This window comes from Bufo gargarizans, chromosome 10 (genome assembly GCF_014858855.1).
Source record: "Bufo gargarizans isolate SCDJY-AF-19 chromosome 10, ASM1485885v1, whole genome shotgun sequence".
Classification (NCBI taxonomy): Eukaryota; Metazoa; Chordata; class Amphibia; order Anura; family Bufonidae; genus Bufo; species Bufo gargarizans.
In genome coordinates this window covers 73,973,255-74,000,100 of record NC_058089.1, presented here as the reverse complement: position 1 = coordinate 74,000,100, position 26,846 = coordinate 73,973,255, and the positions used below count along the sequence as shown (strand labels likewise).

The 26,846-nt window shown below is 42.8% G+C and overlaps 1 protein-coding gene across 1 annotated transcript in view; it reads right to left on the bottom strand.

Annotated features, from left to right (window-relative positions):
• LOC122921098 (C-factor-like) overlaps positions 1–22,015 on the bottom strand; it is a 68,040-nt gene extending 46,025 nt beyond the window's left edge. The window contains exons 1-2 of the mRNA XM_044271034.1: positions 21,866–22,015; positions 16,246–16,297 (exon numbers count right to left, since the gene is read on the bottom strand). Of these exons, the coding sequence (XP_044126969.1) occupies positions 16,246–16,297; positions 21,866–22,003 (190 nt within the window). The 5' untranslated portion in view covers positions 22,004–22,015. The remainder of the gene's footprint in view (positions 1–16,245; positions 16,298–21,865) is intronic.
• Between the last annotated feature and the right edge of the window lie 4,831 nt (positions 22,016–26,846).

The following is a 26,846-nucleotide window of genomic DNA, read 5'->3' as shown; positions in this document are numbered from 1 at the left end:
AATAGTCAGTGATGTATTGTTGATGTATTGCTCCGAATGATATAAAATAATTGGCATACGTACGCCTTGAAAGAGAGATCACACACAGACTGTCACAGAGAAGTCAGTCAATGCAAGATGCTGCGTTTATTGAGATTACATGATATTTTATAGCAAAAAAGAGGAACTTTATGACTCGGCTAATTTTGATGATCTAATTGTCACATTACTAAGTCCCATGACAAGGTATCACATTATCACTCCATACTTTAGCAATGTCAGCACTATGTCAGCAATTTCAATATCATAAAGTGTTTAGTAAGGGATTATTAAGGGAGCTGGCTGCTACTTCAGGGGCCATCTTGTTTGTTAAGCAAACTGTTAGATATAATACAAGCAAGTATACATTTGATACTAGATATATAGATATATGATTCCACAACAGTAGAAGTCTTATATTTATTTATATTTTTTTAAAGCAGCTGGCTATACAGCTGTCATAGCTGTGTGGGTAAGTGCTTTGCCTCTGATACAGAAGGTCATGGGTTCGAATCCCAGCATAAACTTTGCTGAAAGACAGGCTAAATAAGAGCACGGGCACCAAATCTTCAACACTAGAGTCTGCTGGGAACACAGGAAGAGGAAGAGGCTGCATCGCATCATGGACATGGAGGAAAGTATGAAAGTGTTTTGTTTTTTTTAAATACCGGACGGTTACTTTACTGCCACGGGGAGGGGGGGCTATTGGCGCCATGATACTGGCACATGGAGGGGGGGAGGAGAGAGGCACTTGATACTGGCACATTAGGGGGCAGGGGGGAAAGGATGGCACTATGATATTGGCACATGAGAGGGCAAGAAATGACATGAGTCATGAGGGGCAGAAATGTGAAATGATGGGAGGGGGGGCAAGAAATGGCTATGAATCATGAGGGACAGAAATGTGAAATTTGGGGGGAACAAGAAATGGACATGAATCATGAGGGGCAGAAATGTGAAATGATGGGGGAACAAGAAATGGACATGAATCATGAGGGGCAGAAATGTGAAATGATGGGGGGCAAGAAATTGACATGAATCACGAGGGGCAGAAATGTGAAATTTGGGGGGGGGCGCCAAAATGTAGATTTGCTACCGGCCCTGGATAGGCGTATAGTGTGAATCCAGCACAGTAGTGTGTGGTGTGGTGTATGTAGCAGAGCTGTATGCGACAGAGGAATGTATAATGTGCACAGCTGTGTATGTAAAATGTGTAACACAGTGATAAATAATGTGCCACTCAGAGCTGCGTGTGTAGCAGAGCTGTGTATGTAAAATGTGCAACACAGTGATATATAATGTGGCACCCAGAGCGGTGTATGTAAAATGTGCAACACAGTGATATATAATGTGCCACCCAAAGCTGTGTGTGTGTATATGCGCATGTAGGAGAGTTGTGTATGTAAAATGTGCAAAAACCCTGATGCTCTCAAAAAGAGCAAGCAATATAAAACATTGTAGTTTGATACCTTTTACCCCTTAAAGACCGGGCCCGTTTTCATTTTTACATTAGCCATAACCTTTTTATTTTTCCATTCACATAGTCATATGAGGGCTTATTTTGTGTGGGACAAGATTAATTTTTTAAATGTCGCCACTTAATTTACCATGTCTTGTATGAGAAAGCAGGAAAAAAAGAAATTATTTTGGGTTAAAAAAAATAAAACAAAAAACACACACAATTCCGCCAAGGTTTTTGAGGTTTTGACATCACGGTGTTCACTAAAAATAATGTCTTTATTCTGCGGCTCAGTACGATACAAAACTTGTATCGTTTTTATTTGGTTTAATTACTTAAAAAAATTACTTTTCTATATTTCGGTCTATGTGAGGGCTTGTTTTTGTTTAACGATCAGTAGTTTTCATGGGGGGAGGAGGCCCCATACAAAAATTTGCTGTGGGGCCCAGTCACTTCTAGTTATGCCCCTGAGCATCCCTGTTAAAAATATAACACAATATAAATAAAATAGATGTATACTTAGCTCCCCATTCTGATGAAGGGAAACATCAATCTTGGCTGAATTAATTATGCCCTAAAAAGATCAAGGTTAAATGTCACATAAACTGTAGCAGAAATAACGATACCAAGGTGTGGAGAGATCAATTGAAGGTGCTTACTTACATACTGCCAAGAATATGATTAATTAATGTTCCAAGGGAGCTGTCAGGATTATTCCTACCTATTTTTTATTTGTTTTTCCCGCGTCCACATTGATGTCCGAACGCTGCATGCGTCACTTCAGGTGCCGTGAAACGCACCAGTGGAACGCATCACGTGTCCGCACGCCACCCCTGCTACTTCTAGTGCTATAGAACGCACCATGGAGCGCATAGGGTGACTATATGTGAACCGAAGTCACAGTGAAGCGCGATTGGTGCGCATAACAAAGTCCAATAATGCGGTGCCAGACATTAGGGAAGGGGGCGCCTATCAGATTAATAGGATTGACGCTGCATAATATGCACAGTAAGCAAAGTCGACAGGCACTCTATATCTGGTTTAAGAGGATGTTTATTGATTAATGTTGTACAAGATTTTTATTATTAAAAATATTGATATTTATTTTGAAAAAATATTGAAAGAAATGTTGAAAAGAATATAAAAAATATATATTTTGGAAATAATATAATATAAAAATATAAAAATGTTGGGATTCCTTATTTGTAATGATAGGGGAAGGGTAGTGTGATCTGGGTACCACGGTGTGACCTGAAAAATATCCCGATGGGGGAGGGGTTAGTGTGGACACCTAGGTGGAGGAGGACTCAATGGTGGAACAAAGGTTCGATTAAGTGTAGAACAAAAAATATTAAAATATTATAAATTCATACAAAGTTTGTAGTAAAAAATAATTGATTTGCAAATTGGTCTAGTGCAACGTGAAGAAATCTTCGGTATGAGAATATTTGATATGAAAGTAATGTAAAAGGATCCGATGATATTCAAAAATGTCTCCAAGATATATCCAAAAGTTAAGAATAAAATGCAGGTATATGTAATATATATATATATTGGGTTTTAATGGATAAAAAATAGATAAAAAATAGGAAAAAATAGGAAAAAATGAGAGTACAATAAAAATAAGATGGCTGAGAAATAGTCTCTGCAGGTATATCCACATGCGATGATATGGGTGGAACTTGTCTTTAGTTCAAGCCAAGAGATGGAAATGTCATATGTGCTTACAGTTAGTTGCTGGTGGCGTCCCACACAGTAATTGTACTCACCCTTTGGTTTGAGTTAGGTACCTGTTCGGTAGAGCTCTAGCTGGTGCGCATTATGTGTTTCACGTCTTCTTGCGGTGAATCGGCATCTGAATAGGCAGTAGTTGATGCGCTGATAGTTTATCCGTGCACGTGGTGTGTTGCGCGCCTTTTTTCACTGAGTCGGCGTCTCATGTGCTTAGTCACGTGGTTGTTTAGCTGTTCAGTGAATGACTTTTTCTTTCTATAAGTCGCAGTTGCGACTTATAGAAAGAAAAAGTCATTCACTGAACAGCTAAACAACCACGTGACTAAGCACATGAGACGCCGACTCAGTGAAAAAAGGCGCGCAACACACCACGTGCACGGATAAACTATCAGCGCATCAACTACTGCCTATTCAGATGCCGATTCACCGCAAGAAGACGTGAAACACATAATGCGCACCAGCTAGAGCTCTACGAACAGGTACCTAACTCAAACCAAAGGGTGAGTACAATTACTGTGTGGGACGCCACCAGCAACTAACTGTAAGCACATATGACATTTCCATCTCTTGGCTTGAACTAAAGACAAGTTCCACCCATATCATCGCATGTGGATATACCTGCAGAGACTATTTCTCAGCCATCTTATTTTTATTGTACTCTCATTTTTTCCTATTTTTTCCTATTTTTTATCTATTTTTTATCCATTAAAACCCAATATATATATATATTACATATACCTGCATTTTATTCTTAACTTTTGGATATATCTTGGAGACATTTTTGAATATCATCGGATCCTTTTACATTACTTTCATATCAAATATTCTCATACCGAAGATTTCTTCACGTTGCACTAGACCAATTTGCAAATCAATTATTTTTTACTACAAACTTTGTATGAATTTATAATATTTTAATATTTTTTGTTCTACACTTAATCGAACCTTTGTTCCACCATTGAGTCCTCCTCCACCTAGGTGTCCACACTAACCCCTCCCCCATCGGGATATTTTTCAGGTCACACCGTGGTACCCAGATCACACTACCCTTCCCCTATCATTACAAATAAGGAATCCCAACATTTTTATATTTTTATATTATATTATTTCCAAAATATATATTTTTTATATTCTTTTCAACATTTCTTTCAATATTTTTTCAAAATAAATATCAATATTTTTAATAATAAAAATCTTGTACAACATTAATCAATAAACATCCTCTTAAACCAGATATAGAGTGCCTGTCGACTTTGCTTACTTTTATCATTTACATACCTACCAGTGGGCTGGTGAACCACTTCCGACAAGAGCACCATCCCAAGGGAATAATTTGGGAGAGCCACTATTAATCTAATATAATATGCACAGTGCCTTTTTAAAAGCCTGAATTCACAAAGGGATGTATAGATTAGAAATAGAGAATTTTTTGAGTCATGTATTGCTAATATAGATTGTAGTACTAATCATGGATTCAAAGGGGGTATAATGTTTACATACTTTGGACTAAGATAAGGTGAATCAATAAATATCGCCTATTTAAACATGATGCTTTTTGCATCAATGAGACTGAGGGTAAGTCTTTGCTGACCATGAGATTTACCAGGAGAGACACAATTGTATGTCAGTTTTTCAATTAAATAAAACAAGTAAATGTGAGTCCTTCGTTTAAACCACCGGGTGACTGGGAACAGAAACGGTAGATCCACTCCATCTCCTTTTGGAGGATTTTTCTATCCCAGTCACCTTTTCTCGGAGAGGAGGGAACAGAAGGCGACGATCAGGCCAGAGATGGCAAAACTGGGGCAGACAGAGAGGAAGGGGGGATACAAGAGGAACATCATATGCACCCTCCTCTTCCTATGCCTCATGTACAGGGGCACCAACTTATGTTTCTGCACCCATGTCTGCACCACCATCACCCTCACCGACTACTGCCCCTTCTACTTCTTTTTTAGCCAACAAGCCGGTCTCTTATCAATTGAGGGATCGGACAAAGAACACTGACAATCACATTTGACAGATAGTTTGCAGATTATCAACCTATTCAATCATATTTTGACCAATTCTGAGATCAGTTTATTAAAAAGAGGCTTGTCTTTTGTACCTACCACAAAATTTGGATTATGGACCTTACCGTAACTTGTTTTGTAGAAGATTAAAATAGCACAAGTTTTTTCAAAACACAAATAAGAAAACATGTATTGATTTAGGGATTGAAACTGAAGATTTCCCTGACCTTCGTTACCTCATGGATTTATGGGAGGAAGGAGCAAGAACACCAGGTAAAGGACCGTTTACTGAGTTACATCCAGTGAGTACGAGATTACCCCCACCCCTTAACTCGGAGCATATTGACATCTTTATACGTTTAGTTGAATCAGATCTTGAACGTTTAAGAATAAATCAACATGTTTCTCTAAATCTGAGTGATGTTGAATTATCAGCACTCCAGAATCTAGAGAAAAATAACCATATAATAAAACCCTCTGACAAGGGTGGAAACCTGGTTGTACTGGATCATAACAAATACCAAAAAATGTGCCGTGACTTGTTACATGACAAGAAAAGTTATAGTATCATACCCACGGACCATTCTATCTCCTTTTTAGCCGAATTAAAAACAATCCTTACCTGGGGTTTTGAACAGGGAGTCATCAGCAAGTCTGAGTTGGAGTTTTTACTCCCCAAATATCCACATGTTGCCACCTTTTACTGCCTACCCAAGGTACAAAAGGGGTTACATCCCCTAAAGGGTCGCCCCATTGTGTCTGGGGTTGACTCGTTAACACACCATTGTGAAATCTATCTGGACGAAGTCCTGAGAGACTTTGTCTGGTCTTTACCATCGTTTGCAAGAGGTACGATAGACTTTCTTCGCAAGATTAACACCATAACCATTGATTCATCTAACCTTTTTGCAAGTATAGACGTCGAATCTCTCTACACCTCGATTCCCCATGAAAAAGGGTTGTCAGCAACATCTTATTTCCTTAACTCCAGAGGTACACAATTCCATATCCACAATAACTTTATCTTACGTTTACTTGAATTCACTCTAACTCACAATTTTTTTTCTTTATAATGGATCATACTACCACCAGCTCAGGGGGACAGCAATGGGGAGCCCTTGTGCCCCTACGTATGCTAATATCCTCCTGGGCTGGTGGGAAGATAAATATGTCTTCCCCGATCAACAATGCTGGTGGAATGATAACATCACATTCTATATCCGTTATATTGATGATATTTTCCTGATATGGGATGGTGATGGAGATAGTTTCAGTAGGGTCATCAATACACTCAACCATAATGAAATTGGTTTGAGCTTCACCTCTGAAATTCAGTCAGAACGAATCACCTTTCTGGATGTGGAAGTGGTTAAGGTTGACGACATGTTAGTCACGTCAGTCTTTCGGAAACCTACAATATACTGCATTGGAGTAGTCATCACCCACCAGCAGTCAAGAGAGGAATTCCCAGGGGTCAGTACCTACGGACAGATTGACACAGAGGGGCTACCCACAGTGTCTTTTGAGGGATGCCTTCCAACATGCGGAGTCAAGTAATAGGGAAAATGTTCTTGTCCCCAAATTAAAAGACTGAAAAGGCAACAAATTAATTTGTCTTATATCCACATTCGACACCGCTAATAAGGAAGTTTTATCCACCCTCCGTACTTACTGGCTTATCCTTACCATGGACCCTGAACTCATAGGAGCCATTAATGAATACCCTCAGATTACCTATCAAAAGGGCAGAAGCCTACGGGATCGTTTGGTTCACAGCCACTACGTGGGTCCCAAAAAAGAGGGTATTTGGTTGGATAGAAAGCCAGTGGTGATGTTCAGGTGTGGTTTGTGTAAAGCCTGCAATTATATCAAGAAAACGAAAATTGTGGTATGTTCAGTTACTCAAAGATGTTATACCATCAGGGATTTTATTAACTGCAGGTCCATGGGTGTCGTTTATATTTGCCAGTGTAGCTGCCCAAAGGATTACATTAGCAAAACCAAGAGAGAGCTCAGGAGAAGAGTATGTGAGCACAATAATGACATTGTCAAATTAAACGACACCCCTGTGGCAAACACATTAATGAACATCACAATGGAGATTTAAAATCTATCTCCTTTGCGGCCCTTGAAACTGTTCCCTCCTCTCCGAGAAAAGGTGACTGGGATAGATAAATCCTCCATAAGGAGACGGAGTGGATCTACCGTTTCTGTTCCCAGTCACCCGGTGGTCTAAACGAAGGACTCACAGTCACTTGTTTTATTTAATTGAAAAACTGACATACAATTGCGTCTCTCCTGGTAAATCTCATGGTCAGCAAAGACTTACCCTCAGTCACTGTGACGATTGACCCGTGACTGGTCTCATTGATGCGAAAAGCATCATGTTTAAATAGGCGATATTTATTGATTCACCTTATCTTAGTCCAAAGTATGTAAACATTATACCCCCTTTGAATCCATGATTGCTACTACAATCTATATTAGCAATACATGACTCTAAAAATTCTCTATTTCTAATCTATACATCCCTTTGTGAATTCAGGCTTTTAAAAAGGCACTGTGCATATTATGCAGCGTCAATCCTATTAATCTGATAGGCGCCCCCTTCCCTAATGTCTGGCACCGCATTATTGGACTTTGTTATGCGCACCAATCGCGCTTCACTGTGACTTCGGTTCGCATATAGTCACCCTATGCGCTCCATGGTGCGTTCCATAGCACCGGAAGTAGCAGGGGTGGCGTGCGGACACGTAATGCGTTCCACTGGTGCGTTTCACGGCACCTGAAGTGTGCGGCGTCCGGACATCAATGGGGATAATAAATTACAAATAGGTAGGAATAATCCTGACTGCTCCCTTGGAACATTAATTAATCATATTCTTGGCAGTATGTAAGTAAGCACCTTCAATTGATCTCTCCACACCTGGTATCGCTATTTTTGCTACAGTTTATGTGACATTTAACCTTGATCTTTTTAGGGCATAATTAATTCAGCCAAGATTGATGTTTCCCTTCATCAGAACGGGGAGCTAACTATGCATCTATTTTATTTAAAAACAATGATAGAAATGGCTGCAGCTCTCACCTCTGACTTTAATCCACGAAGCACGGAAAAAAGGCCAGAACTGGGCCTAATAGAATATCCAATAGAAAGAGAGAATCCTGCTTCTTGTGGAGTAAAAAATTGTTTTTTATTGGCTCATTGCATAAAATCCAACAAAACGCAGATGCGTCACCTCTGTGAACAGTGGCGAAGTGGAAAGTCGCTGCCGATACGTCTGAGGAATATCACTAAGATGTTTTCTGATACGTATCTTCAGCTCATTTACACTGCATCCAACATATTGAACTTTACTAATTCTGCATGTAATAACATACACAACAAACTCTGTATTACAGTTGATATATTGTTTTAGAGTGTATCTGTTGTTATTCACTGTAGATGTAACCTCCTTAGTGACACACATGTATCGGCAGCATATGCATTTCTTACTTCCACATTTATAACTGCCAGTAGTTTTTGGCCATGAACATGCCCGAGGAATGGTATCAGTAGGCTGGGGCTGCGGTTTTTTCCCACTGTAGGTGCCTTCTTGGATATACATCTGATACCCGCAGACACCACATCTCTCCACTCCTCATAGGAATTGAGGACATGGAGATGTTTATGGATAATTCTGCATATGTGTGGATATTCTCTACTGTAGTTAGTAATACAAAATGGTAGGTTTTTTAGTCCTCCTCAGCAAGGTCTTCACTTTTTTGACTTTTTGACATCTACAGGATTTTTTCAAGGTCTGGGGAAAGATCAGAGATTCCCTATGTTTCAATCTGACAAACTCAACGCCTTTATTAATGTTCTGGAGTGTATAGCCTCTGCTCAGGAGTCTCTGTGTAATAATCTCAGTTTCTTTTACAAACAACCCCTCTGCAGAGCAGTTACGACTAGGTCTAATCATTTCCCCCTTTGGTATGTTAGTTATGACATGCGGTGGGTGGCAGGAGGCAAGAAGAATGGTGTTCCCAGATGTCTTTTTTCTAAAGGTACAGGTAGTGACCAATCCCTCAGAGAGGTCCGAATCGCTAATATAAGTAAGTTTGATGGAATCTGTACAGTTATTAAGATACTTGATACACTGGGTCACCTTATTCTCCCCCCCCCCCCTGCCAAACCCACAGCATATCATCTATATAACGTCCATACCATTTAATAGGGCCAGCAAAGGGGTTTTCATCAAGAAACAGAAAATGTCGCTCCCACCACGCCATGTATATGTTTGCATTAGATGGCGAGTGTTTGGCCCCCATTGAAACACCCGACATTTGGAGATAGTATTTCCTATGGAACATAAAGAAATTATGTCTCATCAGAAAATCCACACATCTGCACAAGAAATCCTGCAGTTCCACAGTATAGTCGCTATAGTGCGTCAGAAACCATTTAAGAGCCACAATGGCTGAATCCTGAGGAATGTTAGTATATAGTGCGGCAATATCAGCCGCAACCCAAATATATTCTTCACTCCACTTAAAGTTATAAAAATTTTGAAGCACTGTGCGACTATCCTTCAAATAGCCAGGCATCAAAGGTATCAGTGGCTGTAGCAGGGAATCAGTCCATTCCGATAGTCTCTCAGAATAGGACCTGAAGCCTGCCACAATCGGACGATGTGCACTTTTGGAAGTGCGTGACAGATTGGTGTGGTCGCATGTTCCACATAAATATACTCCACTTCTTTTTTGGATAAAATTCCCAATCTTTCACCCTCCAACAGAATGTTGTGAAGCTTCTCTTGATAAGGGAGGAGCGGATTGAAATCCAACAGCAGATAGGTGTTCTTCTCATTCAGCATATTTAGAACGTGTTCCTTATATACACTGCTGTCTAGGATTACCACCGCTCCTCCCTTATCAGCCTTATGGATCACAATCTCCTGCAGATCATGTAAAGCCTGCAAAGCATTCATTTCCTCCCTGGTAAGATTGTTAAATTCTTGCTTGGACCTGTTTTTCTGTTTTAGAGTACACAGATCCTTCTCTACTAACTCCTGGAATTTGTCAGGGGCCACAGAACGAGACTGTATTGGGTAAAAACCCTTGTTTAATACCCTGAAGGTTTCAGAGACATTTTGTAATTGTGAGTTCTCTGCCCTCTGACAAGATTCCTGAAGAGATGAGACACGGATAAATTCTTTAAAGTCAAACACTGGATAATACATAGATGTGTCACTTAAGGGAGGGACCGTCTGCAACATTGTTTGATTTATTGAGCCTGTGTTCACATTCATTATTGTATCACCTGTTTGGCCTGTGTTTACATTCATTATTGTTTCACCTGTTTGGCCTGTATTCACACTCATCGCGTCTTTACTGGATGCGAAATGTTTTTTTTAAGTGAGATTTCTAGCAAGACGATTGATATCAATGGTCGTGTGATACAGGTCAAAACTGAAGGACGGAGAGAAAGAAACACCCCTCCGCAGTACCCCCTCCTGAATGGGGAGATGGGCACTGAGGATAGGTTAATTACCTGAATGTCATCATGAGCTATTTCCGGCGAGTAGGATATCGCCAATTTTTTACGGTGCTTTCTCCCCGGCCTGCGTTTTTTGCCTGCTCCTTGTGAGTGGAATCATCATGCGTGTTATGCAGGGTCCCTGTATCTAAACCATTCGTTTCATCTGTAGCAGACGACTCCGCCGAGTCCATGTCTGTGGAGCTAAATGAAACACGTGAGCTGTTGCGGTTCATTTTCTTAAAAATTGAGCGTGGAACACCATTTTTACTATTAGACCAAGTGAAAACTGTGTCCGTACTATAGTCCAGAAGATCTCTATTATACTTGCTTTGTTTGTAATCAATGATGGTGTCCTCCAATTTATTCAGGTTTTCTTTTAATTTAATGTCCATATCGAGAAAACTGTCATCTTGCTCATATTGTTTAAGGTCACCTTGTGAAATTTTGATCTCCTCATGGAGTTCCTTCAGACACACTTCCTCCTGTGTAATAATGAGCTGCATCAGCTTCATAGAGCAATCATTAGAGCGTTGTACCATTGCGCTGCAAAAGGATCGGAATACCCGTAGTCCCCTCAGTACCATATTCTTGTCCAGATATAGTTTCAGGGATGTACAATCCCACCACACGCGTAATTCCTTAGTTGAAAGTTTTTCCAGTGCTGTCATCTTGACTTTTAACTCCATATCACCCTGTTTGGGTGTATTCATTGTATTGAAAATATCGTCCATTTTCCTAATGCGATCCTCACATTGTTCTATGGATCGCAAAGCTGTGGACATTATGCTTCAGTCAAAATAGATGACAAAAAGAAATGGTGGATTCAGAGCCTAAAATCGGTTTTACTCAGACATACAGAAGGAGTGCACGCTGTTCAAATATGTCCAAAACAATGATAGAAATGGCTGCAGCTCTCACCTCTGACTTTAATCCACAAAGCACGGAAAAAAGGCCAGAACTGGGCCTAATAGAATATCCAATAGAAAGAGAGAATCCTGCTTCTTGTGGAGTAAAAAATAGTTCTTTATTGGCTCATCGTATAAAATCCAGCAAAATCACAGGAAAAAGGTGTCGTAACATGTTTCGGGCTACAGAATCCAGCCCTTCATCAAGACATAACACACATATTAAAACCATTCCTTTTTATGCAGCACAAGGTCCAACCCCCTCTAATCAGCAAAGTGTCCGCACCTGGAGCCTGGAATGGGAACCATTTAGCGGTCCAGGGGAGGAGATCCAGCCACTTTCACACCTGCATTAGGTGCAGATCCGTCTGCCATCCGCACAGACGGATCTGCACCTATAAATGCAAACGATGGCATCCGTTCAGAACGGATCCGTCCGCATTCTATGTAAAGAGTCCAATTGTTAGTCAGACGGATCCGTCCCGACCCCACACTGAAAGTCAACAGGGGACGGATCCGCCCGCAATTGCACCATATTGTGTCAACGTCAAACGGATCCGCCCCCACTGACCCACACTGCAAGTGAGGACAGATCTGCCCGACTCCGCACGGCCAGGCGGACACCAAAACTCTGCAAGCAGCGCCCCGGTGTCCGCCTCCAGAGCGGAATGAAGGCGGAACGGAGCCAGACTGATGCACTCCGAACGGATCCGCATCCATCCAGAATGCATTGGGGCCAAACCGATCCGCCCGGGGCCGCCCATGAGAGCCCCGATACGGACCCCACAGGCAGACACCGAAACGCCGGTGCGAAAGTAGCCCTAATTGTATTGCAGCGTGAGGTCATGTTTTCTATTTAACCCCTATGGCATGCAGGTTTTTTTTGCTTGCATAAGTGTTGGTATCCGATTATCTGCGGTGTACCGAACTTAATCTATATATTTATATATCTTTGAAACATCTCTTTGTTCATCTAACTTGTATGTTATATCCCTTGTTTATAGGGTTTTTAACAGGGATGCTCTAGGATTAGGCACGAGGACAGGGAACCTCCACCATCAGGGGGTGACCCTGGGCTGAGGACAGATTAGGGTATTACAGGGATAGCATCCCCTGTGGTCCCCAGATCATCCTCCTTTTTCTTCTTTCATTGATTATTTCCTTTTTTCCCCTCTGCTTTATCATATATCTTCCCTTAGGGGATTACGTCACGTACCGGTAATTGATAGGTACAGCAGCTTGGAACTTGCTAGGCTACCAAAATGAAGTTTTGTTGTATAACTACAATAACAAAGTTTCTTTTTCTATTCTGACTACATGCACTAACCACTTGGGGGAGTTATTTGCTTGAGGATGTTTGCAGCTAGCATAATGGGTAAGTATGTCATTACAGGTACCGTTTTTCAGTTAGCAAAGCTCTTTCAACTAATATCAGGCATCTCTATGACCATCACATTAGCAGGACAGTTTTTTTAACCTCTAGGCCATGAAGGTGCCCACTGAATTATCTACAGCAAGCAGTGATCTTGAAAACAATAAAAAAAGATATACAATGTAGCAGGTGTTTAAGTAAGTTTATTGTGCTGGCTTGTTAATATTGTCGGGTTAATGAGTTAACACACTGATGTTGGCTCTTGCTAAATCTGTATATTGGAAAATGATTTGACTTTCATTATATAATAAATACAGTACAATACAATTAATAAATAGTTGTATGTGCAGAAACCAGAATACCACCTTAAGCATGTGTATTCTTGCTGCCAAATGGCCCCGTAGAGTGCTCATTACTATACTGGAATTACCATACAATGCAGCTTGCAGAGGTAAACATGTTGCTATAGGCAACTACTCTACTTTTCCTTTGCATTACTTTTTAGAGCTTTCCTCCCATGTGTTTTATCTGTACTGGCCCGTATGTCATAAGTATCTTTATATCACTGGGGCTGTTATAATTCATTTCAAAGCTTGAGGATTTTGTCAGTATTTTGCACCAGTAATTATTTATAAGTCCGGAGTGGGGAGTGGGTCCAAAACCTGAAACTCACTGTCCAGCAATAAGTGGGTGACCAGTTTTATTTAATGATCAAGGATCTGTCAAAGTCTTATGTTCACATTCATGGAAGTGAATAATGATGCTCATCTGGCTGGACAAGGTTACAAAACCATCTCAAAAGAGTTTGGCCTCACTAATCCACCGACCAATTGTGTACAAATAGGGAATATTCAAGACCATTATTACCCTCCGCAGTGGCAGACTAACAAGGATCATGCCAAGTGCAGGTGTGTAATAGTCCACAAGGCTATGCAATATTGCAAGGATAAAGCAACTGCTCTTCAAGAAGAACATTGCTGCATATCTGCAGTTTGACAAACATCACCTGGACAAGCCAAAAAGCTATTGGAACAATGTTTTATGGATGGATAAGACAAAAATAGTACTTCTTGGTTCAAATGAGAAGCTTTATGTTTGGAGAAAGCAGACAAGGCTCATACCATCCCATCTGTGAAACACATTGGTGGTGTAGTGTCCCACTAGGTAAAGGTGGGCACTGCACAGTTTAATGTGTTCCATTGCATTAAATGTCATGCGTTTGTTTTCCCTGTATTATCTGGGTGTCAGGCCTGTCAGGGTGTAGTTTAGCCTCCCAGACGTTAGAGGGAGATAGTGAGCCCTAGTTATATATAGGAAGGCCCAGACAGGGAAGTGTTAGTTCATTCCAGGGGACTAGAGGAGTCACTTCGTCCACCTGAAGCTCCTGAGGCTAGGATTAGCTCAGTAGAGACACCCCAGTTGCAGGACCCAACCTCCTGGGAGAAACCCACAGTTATCCACCTTACAGGAGAAGGCGATTCAGGGTAAGCTACGTAACCCTGATGGGCAGAGGACATTAGAAAGTGTAGCAAGTATCTAATACCTGAGGAAGAAAGTAACCAAGGATTTAAGCCACCCTTTTAGGCATCCGGGCCTTGGGAGATAAAGCCAGAGCAGGAGTTCTAGAAAGGATACTGTACATTGATTCTGAGGAAAGGTACAACCTGCTGCTGAGTGCTTGTGAAGTTTACCCTCTGCGTATCTTGCATGACTATTACCTGCCAATTTGTGAATAAGCCTCCTTGTGGACCTGTTTTTGAAAGACTGTACTCCTACCTGCTGTACAAAGTTGGATTGTTCAGTAACGTTACGTTTGGTTCACTATATACTTGTGTACCTCCATCATTCCAACCACCAACCGGCGTGCCACCGTCCAAAGGCACTGGCGTCACGAATACCACAGGGACCTTGCCCCAGGCACACAAAATACCTGTAACATCCAGGGCACCTCATCCACCATCAGGCCTGGTCCCTATATACAGAGGGTTGCCCCAGAGGAACCGTGTCTACCTCTCCTTCACTGTCACGCGCCTGCCCAGGGTTCTTCAAATATAGTGAGTACCCTCGATTGCCCATAACCGTGACCTCACTTCGTCATACCCTGCAGGTCTGGCGTGTTGCAGTGGTAGTATCATGATTTGGGCCAATTTTTCTGCATCTAGGCCAGGAAAGCTTGCCATCATTGATGGAACAATACATTCTGAATTATACCAAAAAATTCTAAAGGAAAATGCCAGGACATCGCTCTGTGGGCTGAATGTCAAAAGAACATGCAGAAAAAGACCATAAGCACACATGTTGTTCTACCAAAGAATGGTCAAAGAGGAATAAAGTTACAGTTCCGGAATATCCAAGTCAAAGTCCTGACCTTAATCCAAAAGAAATATTGTAGAAGAATCTGAAGGGAGCAATTCATGGAAGGAAACCCGTCAACATAACAAAGTTGAAGCTGCTTTGTACAGAGTAATGAGCTAAAATTTCGACCTCCACAGCATCCCACCCCCTTAACAGTGACATAAACAGCACCACGCCCCTTTAACAATGACCTCCACAGTACCCCAGTCCCTTACAAGTGACCTCCACAGATCCCCACCCCTTAACAATGACCTCCACCTCTCTCGACCCCCTTAATAGTGACTTCCACAGAACCCTCGCCCCTTAACAGTGACCTCTACAGTTCCCTGCATGTTAACTGTGATTGCCACACCACCACGTCCCCTTTGCAATTACCGCCACATCCCCGTATGCCCTTAACATTGACTTTCACAGAGCTTCATCACCTTAAAAGTGACCTCCGCAGTGCCCCGCCCTATTAAAATTGACCTCCACACCACTATGCCCCCTTAACAGTGACCTATAACAGTGAAGAAAAATGGCTGAGTTCTTAGGGGAAATCTGGTGTAAAACTATGTGTATGTCAAGACTAAAGGACCTGCAAGCTTCTATTGGCTTAAAAAGGGTCATGTGACCATGTATATGTAAGTTAGGATATAAGTGAAGAACCTGCAAGCTTCTACTTTTTGGGGGAAACCTAAAAATGGTGCATTCTAGAGAGCTGAGACCTTCCCAGACACCCGATGCACCTGTGTGCCAAATTTTGTGTTCAACAGTTCAGGAGTTTGGATGCCTATAGAGGACAGGCAGACAAACAGACATTGATTTGTATAATATAGATAGTACAATAATACTATACAAATGTATGCAAACCTCTTTGTAATAATTACCTAACTTTATCAGAGCCACCTTTGGATATTTTGCAGCAAGATCATTCAGCTTCTGTGAAAATAAAGAGATTTGGTTATTCATGGATATGGATGCACTGGATAATATTACTAATATCAATTATGCCAAATGTAATGTGTTTTCCTAAGCTATAGATTTTTTAAAGAGACATTTCGAAGCTATCATATGGACTGCATGTATAGGAAAGTAAGCAATTATAAAAGAAAGTCCTACATCTTTTTATGTTTCCCCCTTTCTATCTTCAGCAAATGTTTGCTTTTAGCAAATGAGGCAGTGGAAAAAATGTTCCAAGGGTCATTGAAAGGGGTTTAGGCAGAAACCCCTCTGTCCTGTGTAGGAGCCTGGTTAATCCTTGCTATGGGGCCACAACATCTTTATGTACGCCACTGGCTGCTGGATAATTTTCCTCATCTACACTGAACAAAAATATAAACGCAAGACTTTCGGTTTTGCTCCCATTTTGCATGAGCTGAACTCAAAGATCTGAAACATTTTCTACATATACAAAAGACCCATTACTCTCAAATATTGTTCACAAATCTGTCTAAATCTGTGTTATTAAGCACATCTCCTTTTCTGAGATAATCCCACCTCACTGGTGTAGCATATCAAGGTGCTGATTAGACAGCATGTATATTGCACAGGTGTGCCTTAGACTGCTGTAGGAAGGCGCAAGGGTTGACGGAAGGTAGGTGTCACCGAGATTCCTGGCCTCGGTGAGGTAAGAGCCGGTAATTTCAGGTGTCAGCAGAAGCTAGTGCTGGCTGACATGGTTTTGCTATTTAGTATAGCTGTAAAGCCTGCTCTTACTGGCAGGGTGGGTGTCCGCTCCCCACGTTCCAGGCCGGCTCTTGGTTTGTGCTATAAAACACAGGCAGCACTGTCAGGTGGTAGGAATTTACTCCTCTCTGACAGTGAAGCTCTGTCAGTCTCTGTTTGGGACCTGGGAGTTTGGGCCTGGGTAAAGAGAGAGGTGAGATCCTGGCGAGACTGGGTGTGAATGTGTTGGTCTGGGCCCATCGAGTGCATCAGTGGGAATTTAACCTGGCTGAACCCGGCTGAACCCACCAGGCCGCAGTATTATGACCTGTTACACCGTTTGCAAAAATGGCTGCACCCTGACGTACTGACCCCCACTGCTATGCTGGATGGTCTCTTGGCAGATGTGTGTTGGAGGGCTTTGCCGTACCCCCTCCAGTACTGGATTGGCCAGGTGTCTTTGGGAAATGAGTTGGAGATGGTCGATCTGGTGGAGAGCTACGAGGCCACCAGAAATCTACAAAGGGGTTATTTTGGGAGGGGGCCAGTCAAACCCCGGAAATCTCCACCCCAGACCCATCGGCAGGGACGTACCCCCTGTAAACCCAGCCCCGGTGGTCTGCTGGCGATGTCAAGAGCCTGGACACATAAGAGCCGACTGTCCCCATCAGGGTGAACCCATGGACTATGTCTACCGCCACTCATTGTATGCTAGGAAGTTGTGTGCCACAGGAACCTCAGAGACTGTAGACAATAGCCACCTGTGCCCGATGGAAGTGGGGGACACTGGCGGTGGCTCTGCTGGATTCAGGGAGCCTGGTGTCCCTGGTAAGAGCTGCCCTGGTACGGCCCGCCGAGTATACTGGCCGAAAGGTCGGCGTAGTGTGTATTCATGGAGACTTAAAGGACTGTCCCACCACCCTCGTCTCTCTATCAATGGTGGCCTGCAGGTGGACTCAGTATGAACTCATAATTGGGAGAGACTTCCCCGGTTTCCCGGCACTATGGCCGGATACGAAAGTTACTGATACCCGGGAGACAGATTTAACCCTAGATCCTGTCTGTTGAGCATCCACCTTCACTCAGTCAGCATTTAGTCAGTAATCCATCAGTATTGCTACTGGCAAAGAAAACTGGAGTGGATCCAAAACAGAGATGACACGTGAATGGAATACTTGCATGTGTTCTGTGTTTTGTACCCACTCCTGCTTTTGGCTACCAAATCATAAGCCAATTCTGATGGAACCATACAGGCCTTACAGCTACTACACAGACCGGATTCCGTTGTGTGTCTCATTTTTCCTTCCTTCTGACAGATCATAAGAAGGGTCAAATAAATGATGATGTCAACCAGGCCAAAAAGGCAAAATAGTGGCCCAGTCATGAAGCGGAGAGGGTGGGAACAGCATGAGAAGTCCACTGAGTGGCACCATGACATAGTGTGGAGGTGGAAGCAGCATCAGGAAACCACAGAGTGGCAAGGTGCCATAGCGTGGAGGTAGCAGCAGCATCAAGAGACCACAGAGTGGCACAATGACAAAGTGTTCAGGTGGCAGCAGCAGCATGAGGAGGCCACAGAGTGGCACAATGACAGAGTGTGGAGGTGGCAGCAGCAGCATGAGGAGGCCACATAGTGGCAAGGTGACATAATGTGGAGGTAGCAGCAGCATCAGGAGACCACAGAGTGGCAAGGTGACATAGTGTGGAGGTGGCAGCCACAAAAGAAACCACAGAGTGGCAAGGTGACATAGTGTGGAGGTGGCAGCAGCATCAGGAGACCACAGAGTGACCTGGTGACAGAGTGGGGAGGTGGTTGGCACATCTGTAAGAACCTGCTGTATAAAAATATCACATGAACTAACCCCTTCAGATGAACATCTTAAAAAAATAAAAACGGTGTAAAAAAAGCCTTTTTTGTCAACTTACATCACAAAAATGCAATACCATGTCATCTCATCCTGCAAAAAATGAGCCCCTACATAAGACAGTCACACAAAAAATAAAAAAAAACTATGGCTTTCAGAATACGGAGACACTAAAAAAATTATTTAAAAAAAAAATGCTTTATTAAGTAAAACTGAAACAAACAACCAAAAAAATGAATCATATTTGGTATTGTCACGTCCACAACAACCTGCTCTATAAAAATACCACATGATCTAACCTGTGAGATGACCATTGTAAATAACAAAAAATAAAATCAGTGCCAAAACAGCTATTTTTTGTTACCTTGCCACAAAAAGTGTAATATAGAGCAACCAAAAATCATATGTACCCTAAAATAGTACCAACAAAACTGCCACCTTATCACATACTTTCCAAAATGGGGTCACTCTAGGGGTGCATATGTCACATGGCAACATAAAATTATCCAAGTGAAATCTGCCTTCCAAAAAACATATGGCATTCCTTTTCTTCTGCACCCTGCCATGTGCCCTTACATCAGTTTATAATCACAAATGGGGTGTTTCTGTAAACTAAAGAATCAGGGTAATAAATATTGAGTTTTGTGTGTTGTTAACCCTTGCTTTGATACTGGAAAAATTGATTAAAATGGAAAATCTGCCAAAAAAGTGAAATTCTGAAATTTCATCTCCATTTTCCTTTAATTCTTGTGGAACATCTAAAGGGTTAACAAAGTTTGTAAAATCGGTTTTGAATACCTTGAGGGGTGTAGTTTCTAAAATGGGGCCATTTATGGATGGTTTCTATTATGTAAGCCCCACAAAGTGACTTCAGACGGGAACTGGTCCTTAAAAAGTGGGTTTTGGAAATTATCTTAAAAATTTTAAGATTTGCTTCTAAACCTTTAAGCCTTCTAACGTCCCAAAAAAAGAAAATGCAATATACAAAATTATCCAAACATGAAGTAGACATATTGGAATGTAAAGTAATAACTATTTTAGGGGGTATGACTATCTGTTTTAAAAGCAGAGAAATTTAGGAAATTGTTAATTTTTCCAAATTTTTGGTAAATTTGGTATTATTTTTTATAAATAAAAATGAAATATTTTGACTCAATTTTACTACTTTCATGAAGTACAATATGTAACCAGAAAACCATCTCAGAAGGGCTTGGATAGTTAAAAGCGTTTTAAAGTTATCACCACATAAAGTGACACATGTCAGATTTGCAAAAAATGGCCTGGTCCTTAAGGTGAAAAATGGCAGGGTATTGAAGAGGTTAAGTGTGAAGATGGACTATGAAGTACAGAGACCAGCAGAGGGGCTAGGAAGCATCAGAACGGGAGAGAATAAAGTGATTATTACTTCTTTTATTTACACAATTCTGAGTGGAAAACCCAATTAAACCATACTCTTAGGCTACTTTCACACTTGCGTTCGGAGCGGATCCGTCTGGTGTCTGCACAGACGGATCCGCTCCTATAATGCAAACGATGGTATCTGTTCAGAACGGATCCGTCTGCATTATATTTCAGAAAAAAGTCTAAGTCTAATTGTTAGTCAGACGGATCCGTCCAGACTTTACATTGAAAGTCAATGGGGGACGGATCCTTTTGAAATTGCACCAAATTGTGTCAACGTCAAACGGATCCGTCCCCATTGACTTACATTGTAAGTCTGGACGGATCCGTTTGGCTCCGCACGGCCAGACGGACGCAAAAACGCTGCAAGCAGCATTCGGGTGTCCACCTGCTGAGCGGAGCGGAGGCGAAACGGAGCCATACTGATGCATTCTGAGCGGATCCGCATCCACTCAGAATGCATTGGGGCTGTACGGATCCGTTCGGGGCCGCTTGTGAGAGCCTACACTTATTGGCAATGCTCTATCGGAAGTAACTATGCAAAGAGGTATCTTCCAAGAAAGAGGACCATCTTGGATCTTGACTCATCAGGAGCCACTTTCAATAGGAACTCACAAGCGGAACCCCGAACGCAAGTGTGAAAGTAGCCTAAAGGGTACATTCACACGACCGTATAATTTTATCCGCGTCCGACCAGCATCCGTTCTGTATTTTGCGGAATAGATGCGGATCTATTCATTCCCATGGGTGAAACAAATGTGTGGACAACGTTCAGTATGTTGTCCGCATCTGTCTTTCCGCATTTCTAGTCCGCATAAATATGAAGCTTGTATTACTATTGTCCGCACAGATCAGTCCACAGCCCCATTCAAGTCAATGGATCGGCAGATTGCAGATGACATATGGAATGGTTTCCATAGCTCATCTGTTTTTGTGGATCTGTTTATCTCTTCTTTTCCCTTCCGTTGATTGCGGACCGTAAAAAATTGTAGATATACGGAACACAAACGGAAGTCATTCGTCCGCAAAATGCGGACACACGGTTCCATTATTTGCGGATTACAAAACGGAAAGGATTACACACAGTCATGTGAATGTACCCTAAGATTAATCTATCACCTAGACATAAATCAATTCTGGCTTCATGTAAGAAACAAAATCCAAAAACCAATAAGTTATAAAAAAAATTACAACGATCTTTATTAAATGAATACCAAAAAAATGTATTGTAATGTATTTTATTGGCATTCTTCAAAGAGGACCTTTCATCTGTTTTACTTATAGGAGCCAAATACCTGTACTTGCAGGGTACCCATCCACAGTATGTAAATACTGAGCATCGGAACAGGGAGAAGGAGACGCCAGGGTTTCTCAATGGCCGTCGTCTTCTCACTGGCTGTGCCGCGATCCAATCACATCGGAGAGCGTCACAGCCAGGGAGGTACCCCGCAAGTACAGGTATTTAGCTTCTATAAGTAAAACAGATGAAAGGTCCTCTTTATATTATTATTCATTAGATTATCATTTTTTGGTTTACATGGATTTTTTGTTCCTATACTTTTAAATATAAGTTTACCTTATTCTGAGGAGAGCTGGGATCCCGAACAGTAGCAAAGATTTGTTTCGGGGGGCATCGTTGCTCTATGAGCTGCCGGACAAGTTCGTATCCGATTCCTCTGTTGCATCCTGTAATGAGAATTCTCTCAGGAACCATGTTAACTCTTTATTGTACTCTGTGAGAAGACAGTGATTGAAAAGGTGTGCTTTAGCTACTTATACTGTAAGGAGTACTGACACACGGTGAGTCAGCAATATTTACTTTTTTTTGTTAGGAGTGGTTGTAGAATCAAGTAAAATGCATGTTCACAAACATTGAAGAAAGAATGTCACGCCGCCAGGTTCTTGACAAGCGCTGTAGAACAATATTTCTCATTGTAAAAAAAGAGCTTAGAATTTGGAGACAACAATTCCAGGACTTCTGTGCTATCAAACACTTGGACAAACAGATATGAGTGGACCTAAAAATAATTAGAGAATTGTAGTCACAACCCTTCAAGACAGAATCTGCACATCAAGGCAGAAGTGCTCCTGCCCTAAAAAGCTTTATTATTATCGCCCACTGTGTAGACCGTCACTTGTCCACATAGAATTAAATGATGTACGGTCTGCACTATAGGGCGCCAGTTGTCTGTACGCAGACTCAATGACTGAATCAAGCAGGGGGTTTGGAACTCTATTAAAAAAGACCTGCATCTAAAATGAAAATATTATATTAGGCAGATTGATCCGTCTAGATCCAGGTGCATACCACCTACAAACAGGTACATTTTATTTGTTAACTATAGATGTATATAACGTAAACCGTAGGTTTAGGCTACTTTCACACCTGCGTTTGGTGCGGATCTGTCTTGTATCTGCACAGATGGATCCGCACCGATAATGCAAATGCTGTATCCGTTCAGAACGAAACCATTTGCATTATTCTTAAAAAAATATAAAGTCTAAGTCAAAACAGATCCGTCGTGACTTACATTGGAAGTCAATGGGGGACGGATCCGTTTTCAATTGCACCATATTGTGTCAGTGAAAACGGATCTGTCCCCATTGACTTACATTGTAAGTCAGGATGGATCCGTTTGGCTCCACATCGTCAGGCGGACACCAAAATGCTGCAAGCAGCGTTTTGGTGTCCACCTCAAAAGCGGAACGGAGCCAAACTGATGAATTCTAAACAGATCCGTATCCATTCAGAAAGCATTGGGGCTGAACTGATCCGTTTTGAGCCCTGAAACAGATCTCACAAGAGGAGCCAAAAATGCCAGTGTGAAACTAGCCTTAGTCATACCAAGAGTGCTTAATGTGGCTTGCCTCTAGGGCAGTGGTGGCGATCCTATTGGAACAGGTGCCAGAGGCGGCACTCAGAGCCCTCTCTGTGGGCACCAACACCCTGGAAAAAGTCTATGGCGTACAAATATACCTTAGACCTTTCTTGCCATTCATCAGCGCACTATGAACAGCACAGGCAGTGCATTGAATGTAGGCAGGCTATTATAGCTAAATGAAAGTACATGGAAGATACTATAATGGACTGTTGTATTCAGGTTAAATTTCTGTGTTGGCACTTTATGATAAATAAGTGGGTTTTGGGTTGCAGCTTGGGCACTCAGTCTGTAAAAGGTTCGCCATCACTGCTCTAGGGGGAGCATCTAGTTATAAGTGAGTAAGTTACATCTCTGTGCCTCTCCTCTGGTCACAAGTCTAGTTGTATCTTAATTAATGTAGCTAGAATTCATTTTAAGTACCAGAGAATATTAATTATTAGAGTTGAGCGGACACCTGGATGTTTGGGTTCGGCAGGTTCGGCCGAACTTGAAAAAAAAGTTCGGGTTCGGGACCCAAACTTGATCCCGAACCCTAACCCCATTGAAGTCAATGGGGACCCGAACTTTTGGGCACTAAAATGGCTCTAAAATAGTCCTGGAAAGGGCTAGAGGGCTGCAAAAGGCATCAAAATGTGCTTAAGAGCATGGCAAATGTTCTGCAAACAAATGTGGATAGGGAAATGACTTAAAATAACATAAAATACTGAAAAATTTAAAATGACAATCTGGATCTAGGAGTAGGAGGTTGAGGAGGCGGTGGATGGGTGGATGTGGCGGTGTAGGTTGACGTGGTGGTGTAGGTGGAAGCAGCAGGGAAGGAGGATTAGGTAGCCAACACTGATTTATGTTATTATTATTTTTTAAATTGGGGTATCCCCAAAAATAATGGGACATATAACAAAATAAAACAAAGAATAAGTGCACTTGAGTACAAGAATGGATGGTTGAGGCTGGTATAACTGTCTATTCTGCACAAGGTACGGACAAGTCCTGTGAGATCCATGCCTGGTTCATTTTAATAAACGTAAGCTTGTCCACATTGGCTGCGGCCTGTGATAATGCTCTCTGCCGTGCTAAACACACGTTCACACTATACACTGGCTACAGGGCAGGTCAGCACCTCCAAGGCTGACAAAGCTTTTCCACCTTTGGGCCATGCTAACCCTGCCTTCTCAGGTGCTGGTGGTGCCCCAGCTGCGTTGGCGCCTCTTCCTCCTCCTCTGCCTTCGCCTTGTGCTTCCACTGTGCCCCCGCTGTCAGGTGGGAATGCTATCATCAGCGTGCGCTTGTAGTCGCGCATCTTCCGATCAGTAACAGATGTTTTCACAAAATTTAGTTCCCTGTCAGCAATGCAGAGCAGGGGTTCATTCACGGCAAAAGGGGGGTTCATGTCACCCAGCAATAGAACAGAGGATTTTGAGAGATTTAGGCCCATGTCACCCAGGCACAGCAGGGGTTCATTCACGGCAAAAGGGGGTTCATGTCACCCAGCAATACAACAGAGGATTTTTAGAGATTTAGGCCCTGTCACCCAGGTATAGCAGGGGTTTGTATACGCCAAAAATGGTAAAATGTCATCCCGACAATTGAAAATAAGAATTTTTCAATTTAGGGCACTAAAATTGGCACTTTTTTTTTATTAAAATGGCTCTAAAATAGTCCTTGAAAAGGCTAGAGGGATGTAAAAGGCAGTAAAATGTGCTTAAGAGCATGGCAACTGCTCTGCAAACAAATGTGGATAGGGAAATAACTTAAAATAACATAAAATAACAAAAAATTACAAATTATTAACCTGCAACTCAGAGAAGGAGGTGGATATGGAGTTGGAGGTTGAGGAGGCAGTGAATGTGGTTTTGTAGGTGGAGGCAGCAATGGAGGAGAAGGAAGTAGCCAACAATGTTTTTTTTATTTTTTTTTATTGGGGTAGGTAGCCCCCAAAATATTGGGACAACAAAAAAAAAAGAAAACAAAGAATCATTTCACTTGACTTGAGTACGCGAATGTATGTTTGATGGTGGTATACATGTCTATTCTGCACAAGGTACAGACGAGTCTTGTGGGATCCAAGCCTGGTTCATTTTAATGAACGTGAGCTTGTCCATGTTGGCTGTAGACAGGCGGCTGCGTCTGTCCGTAATGACGCCTCCTGCCGTGCTAAATACACGTTCAGAGAGTACACTGGCTGCAGGGCAGGCCAGCACCTCCAAGGCAAGGGCAAGCTCTGGCCATGTGGACAATTTGGAGACCCAGAAGTTGAATGGGGCAGAACCATCAGTCAGTACGTGTAGGCATGTGCACAGGTACTTTTCCACCATGTTGTTCAAATGCTGCCTCCTGCTAACACGCTCCATATCAGCAGTTGGGGCCGGTTGTTGCGGCGAGGTGACAAAGCTTTTCCACATGTCGACCATGCTAACCCTGCCTTCTGAGGTTCTGGCGCTGACACAGCTGCGTTGGCGACCTCTTCCTCCTCCCCTGCCTCCGCCTTGTGCTTCCACTTGTCCCCCGGCGTCAGTCGGGAATGTTCTCAGGAGCGGGTCTACCAGCGTGCGCCTGTAGTAGCGCATCTTCCGATCACACTCCAGTGAGGGAATTAAGGACGGCACATTGTCTTTGTAACGGGGATCCAGAGGGTGGCCACCCAGTAGTCAGCACACATTAAAATGTGGGCAACTCTGCAGTCGTTGCGCAGGCACTGCAGCATGTAGTCGCTCATGTGTGCCAGGCTGCCCAGAGGTAAGGACAAGCTGTCCTCTGTAGGAGGCGTATCGTCTGCGTCCTCCGAATCCCCCCAGCCACACACCAGTGATGGGCCCGAGCTGCGTTGGATGCCACCCCGCTGTGAACATGCTTCATTCCCATCCTCCTCCAGTAGTGGGCCCTGGCTGGCCAAATTTGTACCTGGCCTCTGCTGTTGCAAAAATCCTCTTTCTGAGCCACTTCTAAAAGACTGGCCTGAAAGTGCTAAAAATGACCCCTCTTCCTCCTCCTCGTCCTCGGCCACATCCTCTTCCATCATCGCCCTAAGTGTTTTCTCAAGGAGACATAGAAGTGGTATTGTAACGCAGATAACGGCGTCATCGCAACTGGCCATGTTGGTGGAGTACTCGTAACAGCACAACAGGGCACACAGGTATCGCATGGAGGCACAGTCATTGGTGGTGAAGTGGTGCTGTTCCGCAGTGCGACTCACCCGTGCGTGCTGCAGCTGAAACTCCACTATGGCCTGCTGCTGCTCGCGCAGTCTCTCCAGCATGTGCAAGGTCGAGTTCCACCTGGTGGGCACGTCGCATATGAGCCGTTGAGTGGGAAGGCCTAAGTTACGCTGTAGACCAGACAGCAGAGCGGCAGCAGGATGAGAACGCTGGAAGCGCGCACAGATGGCCCGCACTTTATGCAGCAGCTCAGACATGTCGGGGTAGTTCTGAATGAATTTCTGCACCACCAAATTCAGCACATGCGCTAGGCAAGGGATGTGCGTCAAACCGGCTAGTCCCAGAGCTGCAATGAGATTTCACCCATTATCGCACACCACCAGGCCGGGCTTGAGGCTCACTGGCAGCAACCACTCGTTGGTCTGTTGTTCTATACCCCGCCGCAACTCCTGCGCGGTGTGGGGCCTGTCCCCCAAACACATTAGTTTCAGAGCGGCCTGCTGACGTTTACCCCTGGCTG